This window comes from Pyrgilauda ruficollis, unplaced genomic scaffold, assembly GCF_017590135.1.
Source record: "Pyrgilauda ruficollis isolate IOZ18807 unplaced genomic scaffold, ASM1759013v1 scaffold149, whole genome shotgun sequence".
Taxonomy (NCBI): domain Eukaryota; kingdom Metazoa; phylum Chordata; class Aves; order Passeriformes; family Passeridae; genus Pyrgilauda; species Pyrgilauda ruficollis.
In genome coordinates, this window is record NW_024513543.1 from 728,456 (window position 1) to 752,234 (window position 23,779).

General features: G+C 49.2%; 2 protein-coding genes across 2 annotated transcripts; both read left to right on the forward strand.

Annotated features, from left to right (window-relative positions):
* Positions 1–1,961: 1,961 nt before the first annotated feature.
* RCAN3 (RCAN family member 3) lies at positions 1,962–9,328 on the forward strand. The gene is made up of 5 exons (XM_041460886.1): positions 1,962–2,104; positions 4,891–5,130; positions 5,599–5,772; positions 6,255–6,426; positions 7,244–9,328. Exons 2-5 carry the CDS (start codon positions 4,936–4,938, stop codon positions 7,450–7,452), a joined length of 750 nt encoding a protein of 249 aa, XP_041316820.1. The 5' UTR covers positions 1,962–2,104; positions 4,891–4,935; the 3' UTR covers positions 7,453–9,328.
* A 3,249-nt stretch (positions 9,329–12,577) lies between these two features.
* On the forward strand, positions 12,578–20,968 carry LOC121349983 (non-compact myelin associated protein). Its single transcript, XM_041460894.1, has 4 exons — positions 12,578–12,777; positions 19,679–19,773; positions 19,907–19,991; positions 20,424–20,968. Exons 2-4 carry the CDS (start codon positions 19,689–19,691, stop codon positions 20,563–20,565), a joined length of 312 nt encoding a protein of 103 aa, XP_041316828.1. The 5' UTR covers positions 12,578–12,777; positions 19,679–19,688; the 3' UTR covers positions 20,566–20,968.
* Positions 20,969–23,779: the final 2,811 nt, after the last annotated feature.

Genomic DNA, 23,779 nt, shown 5'->3' on the forward strand with positions numbered 1-23,779 from the left:
TGGGGACACAACCCAAAATCACTGTATGTTTGGTGGCCTGAGTAGTGATGTTTGTTACTGAAATTGAGCTTCTCTGACATGTCCAAGCCCCCTGAGAACAGCTGGGAATGCAGCTGTGGCAGGTGTCATCCCTCAGGCACAGGGCACCTGTGTGTCTGGGATACAGAAAAGTGGCAATTTGGCTTCATCCACTGCTTGCCAAGCTAATTAACACTCACCAGGTGGGTTTGCAGTCCATGGGGAGAAGCTGAGGGTAACCCTCAGGATACTTTTAATTAAATGTCTCCCAAACCACAAAGGGAGAAAAGACAAACAACCCAAGGGCAGCCTCGGTGTTAGAGCTGCACTTCACTGAATCCCTGGATTCCCCAGTCCCCAGAATTCCTGATAAAAGTGGCAGTTCTTTGTTGACATTCACCATTCAAGAGTTAGTGGGTTACATTACAAGTGTTCTCTGTGCTGATACAAAGATGTGCCATTGATGTCGGGAGTGTTACAGGAGTGCTACAAACGAGGTGTTATTGCAAGAGACAAAGTATTTTAAATGCCACTGAAGTGGACACAAATGTTGCAGTTAGTGGTATTAAAGCAGAATCTATTGTTGCCCAGGGAGGAAAATGTGGTATTGAATCGATAAAGCAGGAGATTGCAGCAAGGGAGGGCTGAGGATGGAGAGTAACCTGTTACCACCTGAATTTGCACTGCATCTGAATTGCAGAATGCCTTTACCTGGACAGGGGAGACTGATCCTACCTTGTTGGGCTGTTTTCTGACTAGTGATGTTTCCCACCGGGGAAAGGTGGACCTGGCAGAGAACAGACTGATCCTACCTTGCTAAAGTGGCATCTGCTGGGCTGTTTTCTGACTAGTGATGTTTCCCACCGGGGAAAGGTGGACCTGGTAGAGAAACCCAGCTCAGCATTTCTGTCTGTTTCTGAAATTTAAAAGAAAATATTTCAGCCACAGAAATTTCACTACTTCTATCACCAACCCACGCTGTCTTCTGTCTTTCCAAGCGAGGACACAGAGCTGTTAAACTCGATATTAGTGTCAGTGAAACTCAATAGATTTGTGTAGTTTTTTTTGTGAAAAACCAAAGAAAGGATGTTGGTTTGTGCTTTCTTTATAGAGGTAAACGTGCACAGGCACTGATGTGTCACCCAGCTCGGATGATGGCTGTCTGAAACCATCTCGTGGCTGGATTAAGCTGTGATTTACTCCGAGGAGGACACAAACTGTCACTGTTCCCAGCTGGCAGCTGTCCGAGGCTGATGGCAGAGCCATCCCGATTAATGCCAGGGGAAGAATCAAAGAATCCCTGAATGGTTTGGGTTGAAAGGGACCTTAAATCTCATCCCATCGCACCCCTGCCATGGCAGGGACACCTTCCACTGTGCCAGGCTGCTCCAAACCCCGTCCAGCCTGTCCTTGGACACCTCCAGGGATCCAGGGGCAGCCACAGCTTCTCTGGGCAGCTCCTTCCTCCACAGCAGCCGCCATCCCCTCGCCCGGAAGCTGCTCCGAGAGCGATTTGCAGCATTTTAAATAAATTCTCATCGCTCCGAGCTCAGCCATTCCCACAGGGACCCTGGCCAGCCGCTCCTCGGGGCCCAGCGGGCGGTGTGCTCCCATGGCTGGCTCAGTGCCGTGTAAACACGGCCCAAAGCGTCCCCGGAGCGCTTTTGGGGCTCCCCTGAGACGTCCCGGGGGAGGCGGCGGCGGGGCCGGGACCGCGCGGCCCCTGAGGGGACCGGCCCCGCCGCGACCCCTCAGCGCGGCCGGGGCATGCGCAGAGCCCCGACTCCCTCCCGCCTCTCCATTCCCGCTCCGTCTCCCTTTCCCTCATCCCTCCCTTTCTCCTCCCCTCCTTTCCCTCTCTCCATCCGGGTCACCGACCCCCCTCACGCACCCCTCAGCTCCCGGGCACAAGGAGGGGGGGGGTGGACGCGCGCGCAGGCGCGTTCCCGCCGCCGCCCCGCCCCGGGACCCGCGGGCGCTGCGCGCTCCCGGTGCCTGTCACGGACACCCGCGGGCGCTGCGCGCTCCCGCCGCCCCACACGGACACTGCGCGTCCCCGCCGCCCCTCAGGCAGAGCCGTCCGCAGGTGAGCTGAGCCCCGGCACCGCCGCAGCCGCCCCCGGGCCGGGCCGTGCCGCGGGTGCGGGTGGGGAAGTTGTTTTCATCCTCTCTCAGGGCGGAGATGGAACGCTTGGGGTTTTGAATTAAAGAATATCCGCCGCCGAGGCTCCGGCCCCCGCCCCGGGTTTGTCCCGCCGCGCTGAGCCAGGGCAGCTCCGTGGGCTCTGCGGGATCAGCCGCAGCGTTTGGAATCGTGGAATGGTTCGGGTGGGAAGGCTGAAATCCCAGCCAGTGCCAGCCCTGCCGTGGCAGGGACACCTTCCACTGTCCCAGGTGCTCCCAGCCCTGTCCAGCCCGGCCTGGGCACTGCCAGGGATGCAGGGGCAGCCACAGCTGCTCGGGGCATCCCCACCCTCCCACGGGAGGATTTTCTCCCGTGCTCCTGTCAGAGCAGATTTATCTGCTCCTGTGGAAATTGCCACGCCGTTCCCAGCCCTTCCATTCCTTGAGCGGTGGGATGTGACTGGGAATGAGCTGCTGCTCCAGAGGATGCCAAGGAAAACTCCCCGGTGCTGCCCGTGCCGGTGGAGAGCTACAGCTCCCCAGGGCAGGAGCTGCTTTGCTTTCATTTCACATGATTTTTAGCCTTCTGTGAACTTGGGGAGTTTGTTTAGAAGCATTTCTCTGTCAGCTGGTGTTTAAACGATAAGCAGGTGTTAATGCTCAGAGAAAGGATTTAGTGAAAGGTCTGACTGACCCCAGTGGCTTTAGTTCTTGGGATCCCTGAAATTTTGCTGTTTAATCTGAAATACGTGAGGGAGTGAGTGATCCAACAGTTTGCTAATGAGTATTGCAATGAAATTGCTTATAATTGTATTGCTGTTAATTCTATGATAAGAATAAGCCGATTGTAATAAATAACTTAGGTTTGCATATCATGTTCACATCAAACAATTTATAAATAGGAATCTCTCACCTTTCCAAGGAGATAAGTGAAGAAATTCCCTTTTTCCTGAAGCAGAGCAGTTTGGCTGTTGCACTGATAATCACATTCCTGTACCTGTCAAGTTTGGAGTGTCCTCTTTCTGATTTTGATGCTTTCTAATAATTGCACAGTAAATAGTTCTACCCAGTCTGTTCAAATATCCCTTCTCACAGGGCTGTTACTCACTGTGCTTCTTAATTAATATTCATACCTGAGTCTCACCTGTCTCATCCTTATGTCAGGGGGCTGTTGGAGATTTTTGCCTCGCTCAGTAATCAGGTGTTTTGAATTGATTTGGGTGAAGTAATGAAAAATCAGTTATCTGAGAAAGGAAATAGAATTAACCATGAGGTTTATGATTAAAAACAGCAGAACTATGATGAAATCTTAATTAAAAAAGAAATACAAAATAATTGCAGTATCTTCTATAGCCCAGTGTTGTCTGCAGAAGCACTCTGTGTCACTGCTTCCCTGATTTTGTTTTTCAGTGAGGCTCAGACAGCCCCAGCTTGACCAAATCTCGAGTTCTCTGTGTGTTCCTCACTCCATGTTTGATTCACCATTCATCCAAGTATTTGAGTTTACTTTCCCAACTCTCCTTTTTCTCTGCCAGTGTTGCTCTGTCCTTGTTGGTCCCCCCATCCTCTGGGCTGTCAGAAAAGCAGGTGCTGGAGCAGTGTTTATGGGTTGGGTGGTTTGATCCCTCAGGAATGTGGGATCAAAACCAGGCCAAGGCTGGAATGTTGCTCCCGGTCCACCAGAGCTTGGCTGGGTGTGTGTGTGTGTCCTGGTGCTGCTTGTATGAGCCCAGACCTCCTCAGAGCCAGATGGTGCCTTTTGTTTTCACCATGTTGGCGCATTTTTGTTCCTTTTCTCTTCCCTCCTTGCATGAATCAGCAAGCACAAGAACTGAGGTTTCCACCAGCTGCCTGTTCTCCCAAATTTCCATCCTTCCTGCCACGCTGGGCAGAGATCCCCATGGGTTTGGGATGGTGTGACTGGGGCAGCCACTGTCATTAACCCAGTTAATCCCCCCTCATTATGCAAATATTCAAATGAGATCATTGCCAATGAAACATCATATATTTACTACCTCCTTTGAGTGTTGTGTCACAAATCATCACTCTCCAAACGCAGATCTGGTGCAATTAACCTGTTTTTCTCTCAGCTAAGAGCAGTGTGATAACCTCAAGAGTTTTGCAGGTATGTGTGGCAGGTCCACTCCAGTAAAATCTTTTCTGTTGTATAAAAAATACTCTCCCTGATGTTTTTTATTTAGTCTCTTGCTTATTTGCTTTTTTTTTGTCTTCCTTGATGTGTCTACTCCTGTAAGTACTCCTACCTATGGGAAAGGTCTAGGAAAAGGACATTTCCTGCCATCAGGAGATTTTAGGTTTTGGAGAAGCTTTGGAGAGGGGATTTAACTTTGTCCACGTGCTCTCATTGATGAAACAAAGTTATTTTTTCAGCTACCAGAGGACTGCTCTGATTACCCAGGAAATGGTTTTAATTATTAAACAAGAAATTGTTGCTCACTGTAAAGTGTGTCATGGAGAAAAGCTTCTAGAACAGTGCTGTCATTTTGGATTCCTGTCAGAGTAAAGGGAGGAGAAATTGCATTTTCTTGATGGGGTGACTTTATCTTCCCTTTGATGGAGCAGCAGAGTCCTCCCTCCATCCTCAGCAGGGGGAGGTGGTGCTGCTGATTCGTGGGGGACAGAACAAATTCCGTGCTGATTCCTGTTCTTTGTGGAATGATTTGCCTGTAACAGTGGGGCAGGAAGCTGTGCTATCCTCACGTTTGGTTTTGGGTTTTTGGCTGGCAGGGCCCTGCTGGAAGCTGGCACCTGAGGAGCTGCTGGGGGGGAAGGATGCTCAGGGATTCCATGAAGTCCTGGAGCGACAGCCAGTCAGACCTGTACAGCAGCGACCAGGAGGAGGAGGAGCAGATGATTTTTGGAGAAAATGAAGAGGATTTGGAAGAGATGATGGATTTCAGTGACTTGCCTACCTCACTCTTTGCTTGCAGTGTTCACGAGGCTGTGTTCGAGGTGCAGGAGGAGAAGGTAAGGGGGAAGGAGTGTGAGGTGTTCTCGGTGTCCCCCTGAACGTTTTTGTCTGGATTTTCAGTGTATTAAGGCACATTGTAATTGAGGGGAAAAAAAATCTGTAAATGAGGTCTCTTGTGGATTAGAGAGCTGTTAAATTAATTGAATTTCATAATTGAAAGTTATTAATTGGATTTCAGAACCATGAAATCGATTTTCATGACAATGCAGTGCAGCTGCACCACTGAGCAGCTCTCGCTAGGTGGCACTTGGTGTATTCAGAGTTTTTGGGCTCATTCACGTCAGTTTGCTCTTGGGATTCAGATGCAACCAGTGAGACAAAGCTGTGCTGCCCTGAGTGTGGATTTACAAGCAGGGAGGGAGGTGTGGAATGTGCAGGTTGAGGTGATTTGGGCTGGGATTTGGGAGAGGAGAGTAAAGGAAAATATCTTTTCACGGAGTGAGAATGTTTGTGCTTCTCTCCAGGAAAGGTTTGAAGCACTTTTCACAGTCTACGATGAGCAGGTGACATTCCAGCAGTTCAAGAGCTTCAGGAGGGTGAGGATAAACTTCAGCAACCCCGAGGCAGCAGCACGAGCTCGGATAGAGCTGCACGAGACCGAGTTCAGCGGGAAGAAGCTGAAGCTCTACTTTGCACAGGTACAGTAGGACACAGAGACCTTGTACCTCTGTCCTTGTTCCCTTATTCCTCCTTTGCCCATGAGCTTCATTCGGGGGAAATATCTGAAATCATTTCATGGTTCTACACTGAGCTGTGTTAAAATTTTAGGGCACAGTTTTGTTTTTCGTCTTGAGCTGAGATTGGTTGGGACAATCTCTATGCAGTGACCAAACCACCTTCCCCAGACACACAGAGGGGCTGAAACAAAATAAGTGGATCCCAAATTCTCTTTCTAAGAGATGCTTTGTGCCTGTTGCATTGGCACAGGTCCCACAGCAGCCCCTGCACAGGTTCTGAGCTGCAGCAGCTCCCTGAGGTGTTGTACAAAGAGCTGAACCCGTTTTGTTTCTTAAAGCTAGGCTGAATTAAGTGCAGGACATGGATGTGCATGAGTGGGGAAATAAACCAAATACCAAGGGAATTAATATTTGTGCTGTCTGTCTCCTGGCTTTGCCTGCAGGTGCAGGTGTCCAGTGAAATTGGGGACAAGTCCTACCTCCTTCCTCCACAACCTGTGAAGCAGTTCCTGATTTCCCCTCCTGCCTCTCCCCCAGTGGGGTGGAAACAGAGTGAAGATGCAACCCCTCTGATCAATTATGACCTGCTCTGTGCTGTCTCCAAGCTGGGGCCAGGTAGGGACATTTACCTGCTTTTGTTTGGTATTTCCCTCCAAAAGTGGTTATTGAGGGAGTTTTTCTACTTGTCCTTCTCTGTGAGAACAAACTGAGTCTCTTTTATGTGATGTTTCTTACTTGAATTAAATGATCCATCACTTTCTTCACTTAATTATTTAATTGATTGAAAGTGTAGCACAGGACTGGACTGTGAGGGAGTGACTCCATCACACCTATATATTGAATTTTGTCAGAGCCTCAGGATTAAGGAAAAGCAGAGCAATGAGAAGTTCAGTCTCTTGCAGATGAGCAGCTCCAGCCATTAAGGATGTCTGGATGCCAATATGGACTTTTTGGGTTTAATCATCAACTCTTTCTAAGCCTTCTTGGGAAATGTGGTGTTTGCTTTCTGTGAAAAGCAGGAAATGGGGAGGCTTGATGTGCTCAAATGCTTTTAGTTTACAAATGTCTTAGAAATGTACAGCACAAATGATGTCACTTAGAAATGTGTTTGCTGCTCATGTTCTGATGTTTTCCTGGGAGTTTTTTACATCCTTCCTTTCCTCTAAATGTCAATTAAAAGATTGGTTGTATTTAAAGTGTGCTGTAACTGCTACAGGGACTGTTTTAAGGCACTTCAGAGGTTTGGTGAAGAGTGGAGGCTGAGCACATTAAAGATGGGGTGGGTTTGGTGGAGAGTGGAGGCTGAGCACATTAAAGATGGGGAGGGAATTAGTGATCACTTGGTTGTGTTGTTGAAGCTATGAAGGGGTTTTTGAGCTAAATGCTTTTCCTTGGGGGTGTTTTTAACCTGCCTCCTGCCGGCTGCTCCCAGGGGAGAAGTACGAGCTGCACGCAGGGACTGACTCCACCCCCAGCGTGGTTGTGCACGTGTGTGAGAGCGAGACGGAGGAGGAGGAGGACATCAAGAACCCCAAGCAGAAGATCCTGCAGACGCGGCGCCCAGACCCGCCCCCCACCATCCTGAGTGACTCCAAAGCCTTCGAGTGTGCCCTGGAGGTGGGGGGGACAATGCCCTGCTAGAGCTGAGCTGCTCCACGTGGTACCAACTCCAGGCACCCGGCGAGTCCATGTGTTGCTGTCTGTGCTGCTGCTATAGGTCACAACAGATCTGACTTGTAGTTGTCTCTCATGTTCAAGATTTTGGATGCCAATGCTCTGAAAAGCACTTTAATTTTAGGGACTAGTCCCCCCTGAGTGTAGCAAATCCACCTGACTTGAAATAGTGACAATTAGGGAGTCTGGCTGTGTTTTGGTTTTTTAAGATGTCACCCTTTGCTCTCTGTTGTACAGTGTGATGTTCCAAGTGCTGAAATAATCTCCTCCTGTCACGAGTGGGTTCCAGCAAGTTCCTTGTACAGCAGTTAAAAGCTGATCTGTCCAACAGCTTCCAGTTAATCTAGTGTTAAACACAAGTGAAATGCACTCTCTATGCTCAGATTCCTTGCCAGCTGAGGTGAGGGTCAACCTTTGCTTTTCTCAGAAATACCAGCTGTATGTTTGTAGTTTGACATGAGGCACAAATACACTGAGAAGCTGAATTCAGGGTTGGTGACTGCAGGGAGGAGAACACCAGAGGAAGAACCTCAGAGTCCATCACCAACACTCCTGCTCTGGTGTCTGGGGTGGTACCCTGACCCCTAATTAGGAGTTAATGACAGTGGTAGAGTGAAATATGGATCCAACTGTTGAGTGTGCTGTGTCTGATCCTCTCTGACAATCTGGGGATGTTTATTCCTCTCCAGTCCTTGGGACAGCCTCCACCTCTGAATACATCCAGTGACTGTTAGGTCCTGGCAGGAGCTAAAACATCCAAGGGTTAATTGTTAACTTCTTCAATCTGTTTTGTATTTTCAAAGACAATCAGTTGCCTGGCTTAGCCAGTTTTTATGCAGTTTCAGCCCTTGTTTGCTGTTTTTCATGAAAACTTTTTCTGTGTGGCCTCCTGTGTGTCTGACAGAGCATCTGCTGCTTCTGAGACCAGGATGCATCTTTTAGAATAGAGATCTTTGATTTTGTGATCTTGTGTTAAGTGTTTTAGTAGGAGGAAAATATGCCTTGGTATAACAACACCTGCTCCTGTGCTTTTATGCTATTTTATAGCCAAACTTTTTTAGTCTAGACAGATTCTTCTTTTTTTCTATTTAAAAAGATAAAATTATTTGTGAACAAACCAGGCTGCTGATGTTCCTATGTAGAAATCATTCTGAAATTCAGATTTTTCAGGTTCATTTCAGTGTGTTTCAGTTGTACCTGATGTGCTTCTTGAACTTTCAGAAGTGTTTTCACTTGACTGACAGCAAGGGGAAAAGGAATGGGCAGGGATTCTCATGGATGTGGAGGTTTTAGCTTCGTTTTAGCTCAGGATCCCTCCTGCCACCAGCTTCCAACTGGTATTCTGCAGGCAGGTCCTTGCTCCAGAGACAGGAATAGGACAGAGTAAAAAGGCAGGGAAATGGGGTTTGTCCATCTATCACAGGTGTGATATTTATGTATCTCTTCAGGTATTGAAATCACTCCAAGCCCAGCTTCACTGTCTCACTGTTCCATGGAATTAAAACAAAGGTAAAAAACCCAACAAAAACCTGTGTTATCCAGCAGGCTTATGGATTTTTGAAATTCCAGAAGTCTGGGTTGGATTCTCTGTGGTGTTTCTGTTTTTTCAATGATTTCATTTCTACCCCAGTGTAGAAGTTGCTGTAAGTAGGACTAAATGGAAAACCTTCAGAAACAGTTTTATAAGGAGAATCCAGTGTGATGTTGTTGATGTATAAATGTGTAAAATGTGGAACAACATTCCAGCACTTTCCATTGTGTAAAGACACTTCAAATAAACAATGCAGTGCCATTCACAGTTGGGATTTGGACTGTGTTCCATGCTGCACAAGGTGGATATTGAGATCTGTGATGGTGGTGTCTGCTTCAGTGTTCTCATGGGCAGATGGGATGGGGACTCCATGTCCCAGGAGCTGGGGAGGGCAGGGACCCACAGGAGGGATTTGGGATCCCTGAGACCACTCTGGGTGGGTAGGAGGAGCCAAACAGAGGCTTCAAAGCTTTAATGAAGCCATTGATCAGTACCAGAAGTGATTCTATTCTGCTCCACTCCAGGGTGACATGTTGCCTTGGGAAATGAAGCTGGAGTTTGCTTTCTTCCTCATGCCATGATTCAGTACCCCCCACCAGGACCTGTTTCTCCTAATCACTGACCTGCTGGTGAGGGCTGTTTTTAGCAGCAAGCTTGCACAGAGGCACCAACTCAGCTCTTTCTGAGCTTGCACTTTGTATAAATAAATACCCCAAATTCCTTTAAAACGTCCTCCTTGAGCAGCAGCTGAAACATGTGGTGTTTCTTTGTGTTCTGCAGTTATGGGAGTACTTTGGTTTTATAACAGCTGAGAACCTGTGATTGCAGCTCCTCATTCTGCCTTGTCTCCTGGAAAGACCCTGTGCACAAAATTCCAACTGCTTCATTTATTCCCTGAAAGGTTTAATTTCCATTTTTGTCTGGGTTTGGATTAGGGATACTTTTGAACCCAGAACAGAGGGCTGGTCTGTGAATCTTACTGGGTTTTGTTTATTTGCTCCACTCTCAGTGTAAAACTCACTAAGAGAGATTCCTGGTGTGGAAAGAGACCCCAACCAAGCTTCATCCCCTTGGAGAAAATGCAGAGCAAGATAAAAGACTTCTCCTCCTGTAGGTACTGACCCTGAGATGTGAGTGAGTGTGACACAGGGCTGTCCCTGCCACCACTCACTGTTCCAGGGAGGGTCACAGGGTCTGATTGCTCCATAAAACAAGAGCAGGGCCTAGAAAGTAGAAAACACTGTGTTTTAGATGTTACCTAATGTGTTAAAATCCTGCTCTGAACCAGGCTCTGTACTGTAACACTTTGGCATGCTCAGGCTTGTAGAGGGAATGTTTGATTTCCCTGGTGAAGGGAACATATTCCAACCATCAGCAGCATTTCAACCATTGGGGTGAGGCAGTGGGAAAGACATTCTGGCAGTCTGGTTTGCTCTTACATAAAACATAAAAATAACCAATTCCTGTCCTCTGTGGCTCTGTGTTGGGATCACAGACACAGGACAGGGATTGGGAGGGCAGCCAGGCTGAGCTGTGCCCTCCTGCTGGGACAGTCACCTCAGCTCCCTCCATCCCTCCCTGGGGGTCTGGTAATTATTTCTGAGGCTGTGGGTGCATGGAGATCACTAAGGGCCTGATTTCACAATTCAGTTCCAAGCTCAATCATAAAGAATTTTTAGCTGTTTTTGATATCTGCTGTGATATCTGTTTCCTCTTTGTTCTCACTGAGACACTCCAGCTCTGCTGTGCCCTGCCAGGAGCAGGCAAACTGCAGATTAATCAGCAGAGCTGGGAGCTGAGCTGCTGCTCCAGGAGGAGCCCAAACCTGCTCCATGGTAAATTCAGTGACACTCCACACCTTGTAAGGCTGTGTCACTTCCTAGGGCTTGGTAATGCTGTAGTAAGCCTGGAGTTAATTCAGAGTTATGTTTTGTCCTTTGATGTCCATTGACTTCATCAGGATTTTTATGGAGCATCCCAGAGTCTCCTTTGGTCCTCCCTTAATGGGGTAAGCTCAGGGTTGGTGCCTGCAAGCTGGGTCACTGATGTTGACAGCAGAGCTTTATAGTAACAGTGTATAAACTTTATTTATCCATTATGCAAATGTATTTATACATTTAACAGTGTATAAACCTGGTGTGTGGCTCTAGCTCATAGTAAAGGGCTACAAATTTAGGACCTGGTGAAGGACAGACCCTTGGGAAAGTCCCACCTTCCCTCTCTGCTGTCACAGAGGCTTTGGGAACTCACATTTGCTTTTACTTGTACTGCCCAACAGTCACAGGGGCTGCTGCCTCCCTTCCTGTGCTACTTAAATGGAGTTATTAATTATTTTTATTAACTTACATTCATACCTCTTCCCAATTATGGTTGCTGACTGTTGAAAGAAGCCCCTTCTGCTCCCCAGAGATACAGCCCAGGGAAGGTTTGTGGCTGGAAAACCACTCCTGTTCCCAGGAGAGCCTCGTGCTCCTGCTTGTTTATGCAGGATGGGACAGTCATCGTAAGGAAATCAATCAAGGGAAATGTATTCCCTTGGAAAGATGATTGGTGAGTAATCCCTGCTGGGATTTCAGTCTCTGGTTTGAAGGAACTGCATGGGCTTCAGTGGGATTGAGGTGGAAGTGACTAATGTGGGTCTTTGTAGCTGTACGAAAAATTTGCTAAATAATCAGATCTGGAAACTCTGATTTCTGGTGAAAAAGCTTCTGTGGTTGTGTTCTGTGGGTTTTCTGTGGAAATCAGCCTATGGTGGACACCAAAGTAAAGCATGAGCTGTGTTAAGGGCACAAATGTTTCTGGAGGAGGAAAAGGAGAGCTGCAAGGTAACAAGAACCTCCTTTTTCAGCCCAACTGGACTCTGGTCTTCCCAAGAAATCCACTGGAAATGTTTATGGACCATCAGGACCCCCCTGTTGCTGCCTTCCATATGGAGGTGGGAGTCTGTAAGGAGCAGGTTTTCTCCTGTTTCAGGTTGCATTAGAAGGGAGGTGGGTGACGTGGCTCTGGCTGAAATGGAGAATGGGGGGAAACATCTGCACAGCAGCTCGACCACCCTAAACCACAAATGGAGCCTGAAAGAGGGCTGTGGCTTGTTCTTGTGGTTTTCTGGCTTTCCATGGGAACAGCATCAGGCCCAGGCAGGGGACAGATCCCCTTCTAAAATGTGATGTCCACAGGAAAAATCCAGACAGGGACTGTGGTCACACTTCTCTGCAGGATAAAGCCAACAGGTTAAAAGGCGATGATTCCTTTCCAGTTTGATCCTTTTGATTCCACTGATGAGTTGACAAAAACCACTCGTTCCCTTTGGGCTGGATGCGCTTGGGGTCTCCCGAAGTGCCTGGGAGACCTTTGGCCATCGAAGAGCCGCAGAAACCGGGGCTGTTCCCAAAGTTTTGCAACTCTCGCTGTGAGACGGGGGCGTTATCCCAGACTCCTCCATCCGCCCAGCCGCTGCCCGGCGGGGTCGGGGCACCCTCAGCCCCGCACGGGCCCGGGGAGGCGGCGCCGGGGGCCGGGCCGGGCTGGGCGGCCCCGGGGAGGCACCTGCGGCGGCGGGGCTGTGCCGGGGCTCCGGCCGCACCGGCACCGGGCTCCCCGCGGCAGCAGCGGGGCTGGGCTGGGCTGGGCTGGGCTCGGCAGCTCCGGGCTGGGGAAGGGGCGGGAGCGGCGGCGGGGGCAGCCCCGCAGCCCCGGCGGGCAGACGGAGCCGGGAGCCGCTGCGGCAGCGCCGGAGCCCCGAGCGCGCAGCATCCTCCGTGAGTAGCGCCGGCTGAGGGTCGGGTGTAGGAACCGCTCTTGGATGGGGATAATTGTAACCTTTCTGCCCCAAAGCTCTGTTCCTTTCTACCCCAAAGCTCTGTTCCTTTCTGCCCCAAAGCTCTGCTCCTTTCTGCCCCAAAGCTCTGCTCCTTTCCGCCGCCGTTCCCAGCGGTGGTTGCAGCGCGGTTGCTCCGGGTTTTTGTGCGAGGCACTGTGGATGTACCACGGGAAACGCCAGTTCTTTATCGGTACCTCCAAACCAGAAAGAAATGGAGAGCAGATGTCGTCGCACGTTTTTCTGTTCAACTGGTGCTTGAGCAGTTGTTCCATTAATTGGGAGCCGTAAGGGACGGGACTGGGGCTGCTCTGGCGCGGCTGTTGAAAGCTCATTCCATCGCCGGCGGTGTCCTTTCATCGCTGGGGACGCTGAATCTCTTGTCCTGACTTATTCAACCCTGGCACTATAAATATGGGTTTGTTAGCGGTTATTTGTTTGTGGTTTTGGGTTTTTTGTTTTTTTTGTTTTTTTTTTCCTATACTTTTTTTCTCCTATCTGCTGAGCAGCGTGCTGGAAAGAGCTGGCAGAGTAATATTTAACAGGAAAAGAACTCGAAAGCTCAGAGCATTGTGTTACAGTTCACTGAGTGTCTCCAGCACAGAACAAAACCACACTGCTTGCATTATTTGGGAACACACTGAAGCTGCTGACAGGTTTAAACGGTGATTTCTGGTTTTTCCTGGTAATTAATGTATTTAATGCCCCAGGAAGTCCTTGCTAAAGGAAGCGTAGCTTTTTGTAAACAGCTTTCACTGATGAGATGCATTGTGCTGGGTGGCAGGAGGGGTTGATTTAGTGATTACAAACCAGGAGACAAAGGCAGAGCAGAGACCAGTGACTTCAGGGTCTGACAGAGTTATTGTCCCTCTGTGGGTGCCACATTGGGGCACTGAGGGTTTGCCAAGGGGTTCTGGTGGAGAACAGGCTGCAAGTGTGAGGTGTCAGCTGCTGCGTGTGTCTTCAGGGCTCCGCAGAGGGAAGGTGCCTCACTGATTCAACAAGCTGGCATAGGCAAAAAATCCTGGGACTGCCTCTGTGCTGCTGTGTGCAGTGAGAGGAGCTGCATTTCTGTGTGGATCCTTTGGACCGTGTACAGAATTCTTTACATATAGAATCATGGAACATGTTGGGTTTGAAAGAACCTTAAAGCCGCTCCAGTGCCACCCCTGCCATGGCAGGGACACTTTCCACAGCCCCAGGCTGCTCCCAGCCCTGTCCAGCCTGGCCTTGGGCACTGCCAGGGATCCAGGGGCAGCCACAGCTGCTCTGGGCACCTGTGCCAAGGCTGTATCACCCTCACAAGGAAAAGGTTTTTCCCAATATCCCATCTAACCCTGCCTCTGGCAGTGGGAAGCCATTCCCCCTTGTGCTGCCTGCATAAAAAGCCCATCTCCCTCCTTTTTATAAGACCCTTTAACTGCTGGCTTTAAAGAAAATCTAATTGGGCAATGTGCAGTTCACAGTCTGGTTTAGACACTGCTCCTGAGTGAGTCAGTGACAAAAATCTACCAAGTTTACATTTCCAGGCATGGCTTTAGAAATGAGGGTGTTCCTTTTGGGGGTCCTGTTGTCACTTCTTGTCTACCTGTGGGAGCTGAGGGGTTTTAGTGCCTCTCATGATCTAAACCAGGCAGGTAAAATTACTGAGGGGTTTTTAGTTGGTGCTGCTACTGCCCAGAGCTGCCTGCAGTTTGTGCCACTGTCTCTGTCTTGGCAAGGCAATGAACTGCTTTTAATGTGTTTTAGCAGCAGCACAACCTGGGCAGCTCATGCCAGAACCTGAGAAAATGCTTATGTAAAGGTGCTGCCCTGACATGGGGATTCCTTTCTGCCCCAAAGCTCTGCTCCTTTCTGCCCCAAAGCTCTGCTCCTTTCTGCCCCAAAGCTCTGCTCCTTTCCGCCGCCGTTCCCAGCGGTGGTTGCAGCGCGGTTGCTCCGGGTTTTTGTGCGAGGCACTGTGGATGTACCACGGGAAACGCCAGTTCTTTATCGGTACCTCCAAACCAGAAAGAAATGGAGAGCAGATGTCGTCGCACGTTTTTCTGTTCAACTGGTGCTTGAGCAGTTGTTCCATTAATTGGGAGCCGTAAGGGACGGGACTGGGGCTGCTCTGGCGCGGCTGTTGAAAGCTCATTCCACCGCCGGCGGTGTCCTTTCATCGCTGGGGACGCTGAATCTCTTGTCCTGACTTATTCAACCCTGGCACTATAAATATGGGTTTGTTAGTGGTTATTTGTTTGTGGTTTTGGGTTTTTTGTTTTTTTTGTTTTTTTTTTCCTATACTTTTTTTCTCCTATCTGCTGAGCAGCGTGCTGGAAAGAGCTGGCAGAGTAATATTTAACAGGAAAAGAACTCGAAAGCTCAGAGCATTGTGTTACAGTTCACTGAGTGTCTCCAGCACAGAACAAAACTACACTGCTTGCATTATTTGGGAACACACTGAAGCTGCTGACAGGTTTAAACGGTGATTTCTGGTTTTTCCTGGTAATTAATGTATTTAATGCCCCAGGAAGTCCTTGCTAAAGGAAGCGTAGCTTTTTGTAAACAGCTTTCACTGATGAGATGCATTGTGCTGGGTGGCAGGAGGGGTTGATTTAGTGATTACAAACCAGGAGACAAAGGCAGAGCAGAGACCAGTGACTTCAGGGTCTGACAGAGTTATTGTCCCTCTGTGGGTGCCACATTGGGGCACTGAGGGTTTGCCAAGGGGTTCTGGTGGAGAACAGGCTGCAAGTGTGAGGTGTCAGCTGCTGCGTGTGTCTTCAGGGCTCCGCAGAGGGAAGGTGCCTCACTGATTCAACAAGCTGGCATAGGCAAAAAATCCTGGGACTGCCTCTGTGCTGCTGTGTGCAGTGAGAGGAGCTGCATTTCTGTGTGGATCCTTTGGACCGTGTACAGAATTCTTTACATATAGAATCATGGAACATGTTGGGTTTGAAAGAACCTTAAAGCCGCTCCAGTGCCACCCCTGCCATGGCAGGGACACTTTCCACAGCCCCAGGCTGCTCCCAGCCCTGTCCAGCCTGGCCTTGGGCACTGCCAGGGATCCAGGGGCAGCCACAGCTGCTCTGGGCACCTGTGCCAAGGCTGTATCACCCTCACAAGGAAAAGGTTTTTCCCAATATCCCATCTAACAAGCTGGCATAGGCAAAAAATCCTGGGACTGCCTCTGTGCTGCTGTGTGCAGTGAGAGGAGCTGCATTTCTGTGTGGATCCTTTGGACCGTGTACAGAATTCTTTACATATAGAATCATGGAACATGTTGGGTTTGAAAGAACCTTAAAGCCGCTCCAGTGCCACCCCTGCCATGGCAGGGACACTTTCCACAGCCCCAGGCTGCTCCCAGCCCTGTCCAGCCTGGCCTTGGGCACTGCCAGGGATCCAGGGACAGCCACAGCTGCTCTGGGCACCTGTGCCAAGGCTGTATCACCCTCACAAGGAAAAGGTTTTTCCCAATATCCCATCTAACCCTGCCTCTGGCAGTGGGAAGCCATTCCCCCTTGTGCTGCCTGCATAAAAAGCCCATCTCCCTCCTTTTTATAAGACCCTTTAACTGCTGGCTTTAAAGAAAATCTAATTGGGCAATGTGCAGTTCACAGTCTGGTTTAGACACTGCTCCTGAGTGAGTCAGTGACAAAAATCTACCAAGTTTACATTTCCAGGCATGGCTTTAGAAATGAGGGTGTTCCTTTTGGGGGTCCTGTTGTCACTTCTTGTCTACCTGTGGGAGCTGAGGGGTTTTAGTGCCTCTCATGATCTAAACCAGGCAGGTAAAATTACTGAGGGGTTTTTAGTTGGTGCTGCTACTGCCCAGAGCTGCCTGCAGTTTGTGCCACTGTCTCTGTCTTGGCAAGGCAATGAACTGCTTTTAATGTGTTTTAGCAGCAGCACAACCTGGGCAGCTCATGCCAGAACCTGAGAAAATGCTTATGTAAAGGTGCTGCCCTGACATGGGGACACTCAGGCTCACACAGGGAGGGTTGTTTGCCTCAGGCCACTTTGAACTTGGGCTTTTCATTCCTCCTTCCTCCCTCTTTGGAGCCTCACAAGGTAAACCCAGGCACGTTCAGGTCTCACTGAAGGACGTTGTGTTTTTATTACTCCCTGAAATCACAGCTTGCCTCGATCCCTGGCGGTGTTCCCGGGGTGCTGGGAAGCTGAGGGCAGGAACAACCCAGCTCCATGCAAACCCCACCTTTCCCCAGGTGAAAGCACTGCATCTGTGTCCTCCTAACCAGCACCTGCCTTCCCTGGCAGGGAGCTGCCTCTCCAAGTCCAGCCACCCTGGAAAAACCCTCAAACAATCCCCTCTGTTCCCTGTGGCCCCTGTGCTGCCATTGCCAGGTGCTGCTGACAGGTGAGCCCTGAGCCTCATCTCCTCACAAACAAACCCAGCCCAGCAGGGCCCCTCAGCTCAGTCCAGAAGGGAGGCTTTGCAAAAGGGGGCACTGCTCCCATTTGCCAGAACAACCTATCCCCTGTATCTGCCAAGGTGTTTGAAATGGAAACGTGCCCAAACTGAACTTTATGGAAACATTTCCAGCTCCATAACGTGGGGATGCAAAAATAACCAGCAGTGTGGAGAGTGAGGGTGAATGAGAGGCTCTGAGAGCACAGGCAGGTGTGTGTGCACAGGGGGAAGTGCAGCCCTGTGTCATGGACAAAGAATGTCCTGTGATTACTGTATCAAAGTCCACTTCTTCTCCCCTGCTGAATGGCTTTTATCCAGCACTCCTGATTTTCCAAACTTTTTTTTTGAATAGAGTAGGATCCAGGCTGAAAATCAGTAGGTTCCCATGGATTTTGCTGGGCATTGCTGGGTCTTTCTTGGAGCAGAGGCTTGGTCAGGTGTAACCTGCTGATTTCACGGGGCAGGAATGGAGCTGGGACTCCATTCCTGGTAAGAGCAGGACTGGCACCTTCCACCCTGGCTGGAGACACAGACCTTGCAGCTCTTGACTTGCTACACAAAGCAGAGAAATCCCGACCTGCTGCAGTTTTCAAACTGCACCTCAGATTGGTGCAGCCTGCTGGATAAATTAATCCCTTTCGTAAACAGGTGGTTTCACTACGACAATAAAAATTCTTTGGGTCTGGGTGACTCATGCACAAACAGCTCCCCATTGCCAAGGTGGTTTGACCCAGAGGGAAGGTAGGAAGGATAAATATTTCATGGTTTAATATTAAAATATTCAGCCTTATTTATTTGGAGTTTTTATTTTGGTAGCCAGAAGAAGGGAAAAAAGGCTTCTGTAGGTCTGGCATTTGCAGTGCCTGAGTCAAGAGCCACAAGGTGAGAGCTGGATGTGGCTTTTCCTGAATTATGCCCACAGTCAGAACACTTGATCAGCTTTTCATGAAGAGTCTCTTGAGCCTCTGCTGCCACTGGTTAAACCATTTTCCATATGGGAGGATGGGTGAGGAGACAGGAACAGCTGTCCCTGAGCTCTGGTGCCTCCAAGGTCCCTCTGAGGTGTGTGTGAGCCCTGTGCTGGACAATAGGGCTGGGGAGAGTCTGAACACAAAATAATTCAGCTGATGCTCATGCTGCTGAATTAACTTGGCCTTGGCTAAACAAAGGAATCATTCACTCACAGGAGAATGACCCAGTTACAGGCTTGTGGCAAAGTTATTTTGGTTTTTAGATTAAAAGAAGAAAACCAAACTTTTAACTCGAGAGGATTGGAGTATTTGAAGAGTGGTCCTTGCAGTTCTGATCCTGCATCCCAGTCAGACACCAACCACTTCCCTTCCTGCTGCTTTCTGATCTCTCTCATTCCTCACTGACCAGCTCTGCAGGTTTTTAATTGGTATTAATTTTTATTACCAACTGATTTTCATTGAATTATTTCTGGCTATTGTTTATCTTGTGTACAATTAAAATTACCATGCCACACAATATCCCAGGGGAGCACCAGAGTCCTGCCTGGCTGTACTGAGCAGCATCTGAAGTGGGAAACTCAGTTCCATATCAAGTGCTGAAGGATAATTTACTTTTCAAGGGGCAGTTGGAGTGTCTCAGCTCTGGGACTGGGAGCTGAGCTGGTTCCAGAGGGCTCTTTGAAGTGGTGCTCACACCCTTCTCGGGCTGAAGGAGCCCTTTAATGGCTCGGGTTTCCAGGGACACTTGGAAAACCCTTTTAAAACCAGCAAACATCCCGGCTGCTCTTTCCAGATCCACAGTTTTACCCACCAAAACACAGGCATGTTTTCAGCTGTGCCCTTGGAAGTTCATCCCCTTCCAATAACAGACCTGAGCTGACACTGGGCTGAACTCACAGCCTCCTGCCTCAGCCACGTTGCAATCTTCAGGGGCATTCAGGTGTTTGTCCTGACACTTTTGGAGCTCCAAGTGAAGGGGTTAAATGGTTTTTGTTTTCCATGTTAGATGAATGAAGCTCCTTTAAATTCTATTTTATAATGGAGTTTTTAAACCTTTCTGTGGTCAGTTTTTCCCTTCCCTCAAGACATTGCTGAATTCTGCAGAATCCTTCACACTCATTTGCTCAGTGATCTGAATCTCAACCAGAGGTGATAATCTAAATTCCCAAAGTATTTAAAACACCTTATTGTGTTTATATCTTATTTTATCCTATTAACACTGACCAGGGGGTACTTTAGGCAAATTGCTCAAGATTGTACCAAAGTTTCCATCATACCAACTTCCAATTTCCATTCCTTCAGCGGGGCCAGGTTTCCACCACAATGAAAATATGAAGAACCCCAGTTCAGTGAGCCTGCACTTGGCAGGCTCTGAGCCTTTGGTGGGCAGTTGCCTCATTAGCACTGTGAAATTTGTTAAGATTTTGGGAATTCACTCCTCTTTTTCCCCTCTGCAGCCAACTCAAGATGACGTCGGCCACGCCACTGACCAATAACACTCAGCTCTCAGTGAATGTGACCACAAAATCTCAAGAACAAAGTCTCTATCAAAGTAAGGAAAGGAGTGGAAGGAGTGGGGTGGTGGCTTTTTTTGGTTTTAAGAGGACTTTGAACTTATCAAACTTCAAACACTACAGTGACAACTTTGTAAATATGTTTTTTTTCCCTTCCTGCTTCTCTCCCAGGTTCTGGAGCAATAGTTGCTGCCATTGTGGTGGGGGTGATTATTATTTTCACAGTGGTGCTGCTCATCCTGAAAACATACAACAGGTACGTGACCAAGTCAAACAGGATGGACCAAAGCCCCTGCTCTCAGCTAACAGAGCATTTGAGGGCTTGTTGCTGAAAATTTCCAGGAGACTCTAAGCACTGAAGTGCTGATTGCAGTGCACTGAATCTCACTGTCAGTGCTCTGTGGTTCGATCTTAGGAAGCACAAAGAGCTCCTTGATGGAGGCTTTGTGGTGGGAGCTCTTTTTAGGGATTCCTGGTGATGCAGGGAAGGTCTGAGTGTGCACCAAGGCTGCCAGAGGGGGAGTTTGGTTCCTCAATTCTCAGAGCTCACATGCTCTGGGAGAACTTTTGGTATCTCTGGGATGAAATCCTGGCTTGGCATGACTGGGCTGTGTGGGAACCTCCCCAAAACTTACCCTGGGAGAGGAGAGACCACCCCAGGTGCCAACTGCCCTTTTACCTTTGCCAGGCGCATGCGAGTGCGGCGGGAGCTGCAACCCAAAGCCTCCAAGCTGGCAGTGCCACCTCCTGTGGGGCACAGCAGCCACAGCCTGGCCCAGCAGCCCTCGGTGACCTTCATCCCTGTGGACATCCACCTGCAGAGCAGGTAACCAGGAACTCCTGCCAGAGAAGAGATGGAATTGTTATCCCATGGAGCTGGGACTCCTCAGCAGAGCTGCACTGGGAGCAGCAAGCAGTTGTTTTTCCTTCTGTAAACTGATATAAATCCTGGTTTCTTGCTTTGGGAGGAAAAACCAGAGGTCTGGACACTTTTCCTGTAACTGAAATGACAGGTGGAGGTGTAGGAATCATCAGGATGGCAGCGAGGCCTCCTCTGGGTCTGGATGAACCAGGAAGAGAAGATGCCCAGGTTTTGGGGGGCTTTTGCTTCCTCAGAGACTCTGAACCCTCTCTGTTCTGCTGATGAACTGGAGGAAAAGTCTGGACATGCCCCAAGCTCAGTTTGGACCTGAGTTACATTCAAGAGGTTTGTGGCTTTTTTTATACCTGATGGGTAGTACAGGTGGTATCAAAATTGTATTTATCTTTATTCATATTTCATGTTTCTAATCTCACATATGTACAGGTTGAGGAAAAAAAAATGTTACTTCTTATTTTCAAGTATTTTTAAACTACTTCTGTAAACTCTGTAACTGTCCCTTTCTGAAGGAACTCGCTGTCTGAGGGGTTTCACTCTCAGCTCAGGTTCATGGCTGAATGTGTTAGAATGCTTTGTCTTACACAAAATCTGAGTTCTTTAACTGAAAAATATAAGCAAGGAAATAGAAAAAACCAGCTTGGACACAGCAAGGGAGGCTCTGAGCAGCCCCAGTGTGCCACTCACGCTGCAAGGCTTTGTTCCCTGGTGCACCCCAACTATTTTTAGCCATTTTTTATCCTCGAAACCAACCCAAAGCGAGGTTGTTTTGTGAGTGTGAGGGCTGGGGGTGTGCAGCAGTGGCACAAAGGAATTCCCAGGGACACTCTCAGCCCACGGGGTGGGAACAGAGCACCATTGTCAGACACTGACTGCCAGATTGTCTGAGATTTTATATTTTGTATTTTTTTCCAATAAGCTTGGATCTCTTGAGCAGGTCAGTTTAACTAACTGGTAATTTTTATTGTGCAGAAACTAAATTCAATTAGTTTGCAATATTCTTTTTTGGCTGAAACTGGTGCACGGTTTGGATTCCAAACCAAATATTGAGACAGCTGTTTGTGAAGTTTCTGAATCTCCTTGTAAATACTTCTCTCATCTTGGTTCTGTACCTCATTTTTTGTGGCAGGGAGGATTGATTTAATTATTCAGAAGGGACAGCAGATGCACATCTAATTTCTTTTTTTTTCCAAAAAAATATAACGGAACTGATTTTCTGTTTCTATCTCTGGATGTTCTCTGAGCAGTTCCATGGGATCAAAATCAAGATTTTTGGGGAAGATAAGCCCATCTTACTGTTGCTTTTTTAAACATCCCTAGCCAGACCTACTCATAGCAATTTTTTTTTTTTTAACTTTCCATTTGCTTCATTTCAAGCCAACAGAGTTCACAAGCAGAATAAGCAGAGCTACTGCAGTTCCAGGTTCACAGAATTCCTATCGCTGGCAGCAGAATTGGCTGCTGGGACCACACCAGCATTGCTCCAGCTGAAAAATTCAAATACCACTAAAACCTGCATCACATTGGCACCTCCTGGGAGGCCCCACAACCCCTCCTGGCAGCAAAACCACCTTCTCAAGGAACAAAAATCCCTGCTCTGTGGCATTTCCTGTGGATTTGTGCTTTCCAGGAACAATCCCACACTCTCCCTGCCCTGGTAAGAGCAGCTGCCTCAGGGCTGATCCAGCCTGTCCTGATTTGGCCCCCAGGTTCCACTTGCAAAGAGACAGATTTTGGGAGTGCTCCCCTGCAGCTGGCCCTGTCTTACAAAACTCAGTGATTGGTTTTTTCCTCCTGAAAGCTCTGCAGGACCTTCAGCAGGTCAGATCCTCCAGGTGGAATTTCACTGATCCAGATACTTTGGTAAAATGTTTCATTTTTTCACTGCTGGGTAAATCCTGACCCCAAAACTCAGCTTTTCCCCCTTACTTCCATCCTCCTAATCCCAGCAGAGAGCACGGAGCTCCACCTAGTGTCCTCCTGCCTTCCCACGGGTTCTAACTCCTGTTCCTCAACAAAAACATGAAGCAATTCCAGCTTCAGCTGCCACCTTTACTAAACTTCCCCATCCACAGTGCCAGGGCTGTTGAGCAGCTGAGTCAAACTGTCCCAAGTTTGGCCGTGCAAGACCCAGATTATGACAAGTCTAAGCAGATAAAATATGGTAATTTCCCTTGGGTTTTATTCCTGAGCCCCATAACTAATTTATTTCTCAAAAGTGCATCTGTAATTCAGCCCAGAAGGAGCCACACAGATCAGTGACCTACAGCAGTCACTCCAGTTTGTCCCGAGTGGGATGGGGTGGAGAGCTCATGACTTCTCCTGAGGACCAGAAAGGCAGGGAGCTGCTGGAGAGCTCCTTGGAGGCCACAAAGATGGTTTGGGGTCTGGAGCATCTCCCTGATGAGGAGAGACTGCAGGAGCTGGGCCTGCTTATTCTAGAGGAGGGAAGGCTGAGAGGGCATCCCATAAACCCATTAAATATCCCCAAGGGTGTCAGAGGATGGTGCCAGACTCTGTTCAGGGACAGGATGAAGAGCAATGGCCATAAGATAAAACACAACGAGTTCCACCTCAACATGAGGAAGAACTTCTTTCCACGAGGGTGGCAGAGCCCTGGAACAGCTGCCCAGGGAGGGCTGGAGCCTCCCTCTGTGGGGACATCCCAAACCCACCCGGACGTGTCCCTGTGCCACCTGCTCCAGGCGCCCCTGCCTGGGCAGGGGGCTGGACTGGGACATCTCCAGAGGTCCCTCCAACCCCAACTCCTCTGGGATTCTGTGACCTCTTCAGAGCCCTGCCTTGCGCCCAGGGACGTCTGTGACGCCGGGAAGGAGCCGAGGGGCCGTTGCCGAGGGGTCGCTACCGGGGCTGAGGCGGCTGTGCCCTCACGGCCGCGGCTCCCTCAGCGATGGCGGCAGGGCCGGGCCGGTCCGTGAGGGCACCGGAGATCTCGCGAGACACCGCCATCGGCAATAGATGCGGGGGCCAACATCTCGCGAGAGCACGACTCACTGACACCCGCGCACTCCGGAGCGGCCGCGCTCTCTCATTGGCCCGCCTCCCGCGCGCGCGCCGACCCTCCGCCAATCAACAGGCTGCAGGGGCAAAACGCTGCGCGGCGCGCGCCTGGCCCCGCCCACCCCCTCGCGCCCCTCCCGCCTTCC

Coding starts and splice junctions, on each gene's coding strand:
- RCAN3 (XM_041460886.1), top strand. CDS start 4,936: ATGCTCAGGGATTCCATGAAGTCCTGGAGCGACAGCCAGTCAGACCTG. Junction 5,773..6,254: donor TGAAGCTCTACTTTGCACAG/GTACAGTAGGAC, acceptor CTTTGCCTGCAG/GTGCAGGTGTCCAGTGAAAT. Junction 6,427..7,243: donor TGTCTCCAAGCTGGGGCCAG/GTAGGGACATTT, acceptor GGCTGCTCCCAG/GGGAGAAGTACGAGCTGCAC.
- LOC121349983 (XM_041460894.1), top strand. CDS start 19,689: ATGACGTCGGCCACGCCACTGACCAATAACACTCAGCTCTCAGTGAAT. Junction 19,774..19,906: donor AGAACAAAGTCTCTATCAAA/GTAAGGAAAGGA, acceptor CTTCTCTCCCAG/GTTCTGGAGCAATAGTTGCT. Junction 19,992..20,423: donor ATCCTGAAAACATACAACAG/GTACGTGACCAA, acceptor TACCTTTGCCAG/GCGCATGCGAGTGCGGCGGG.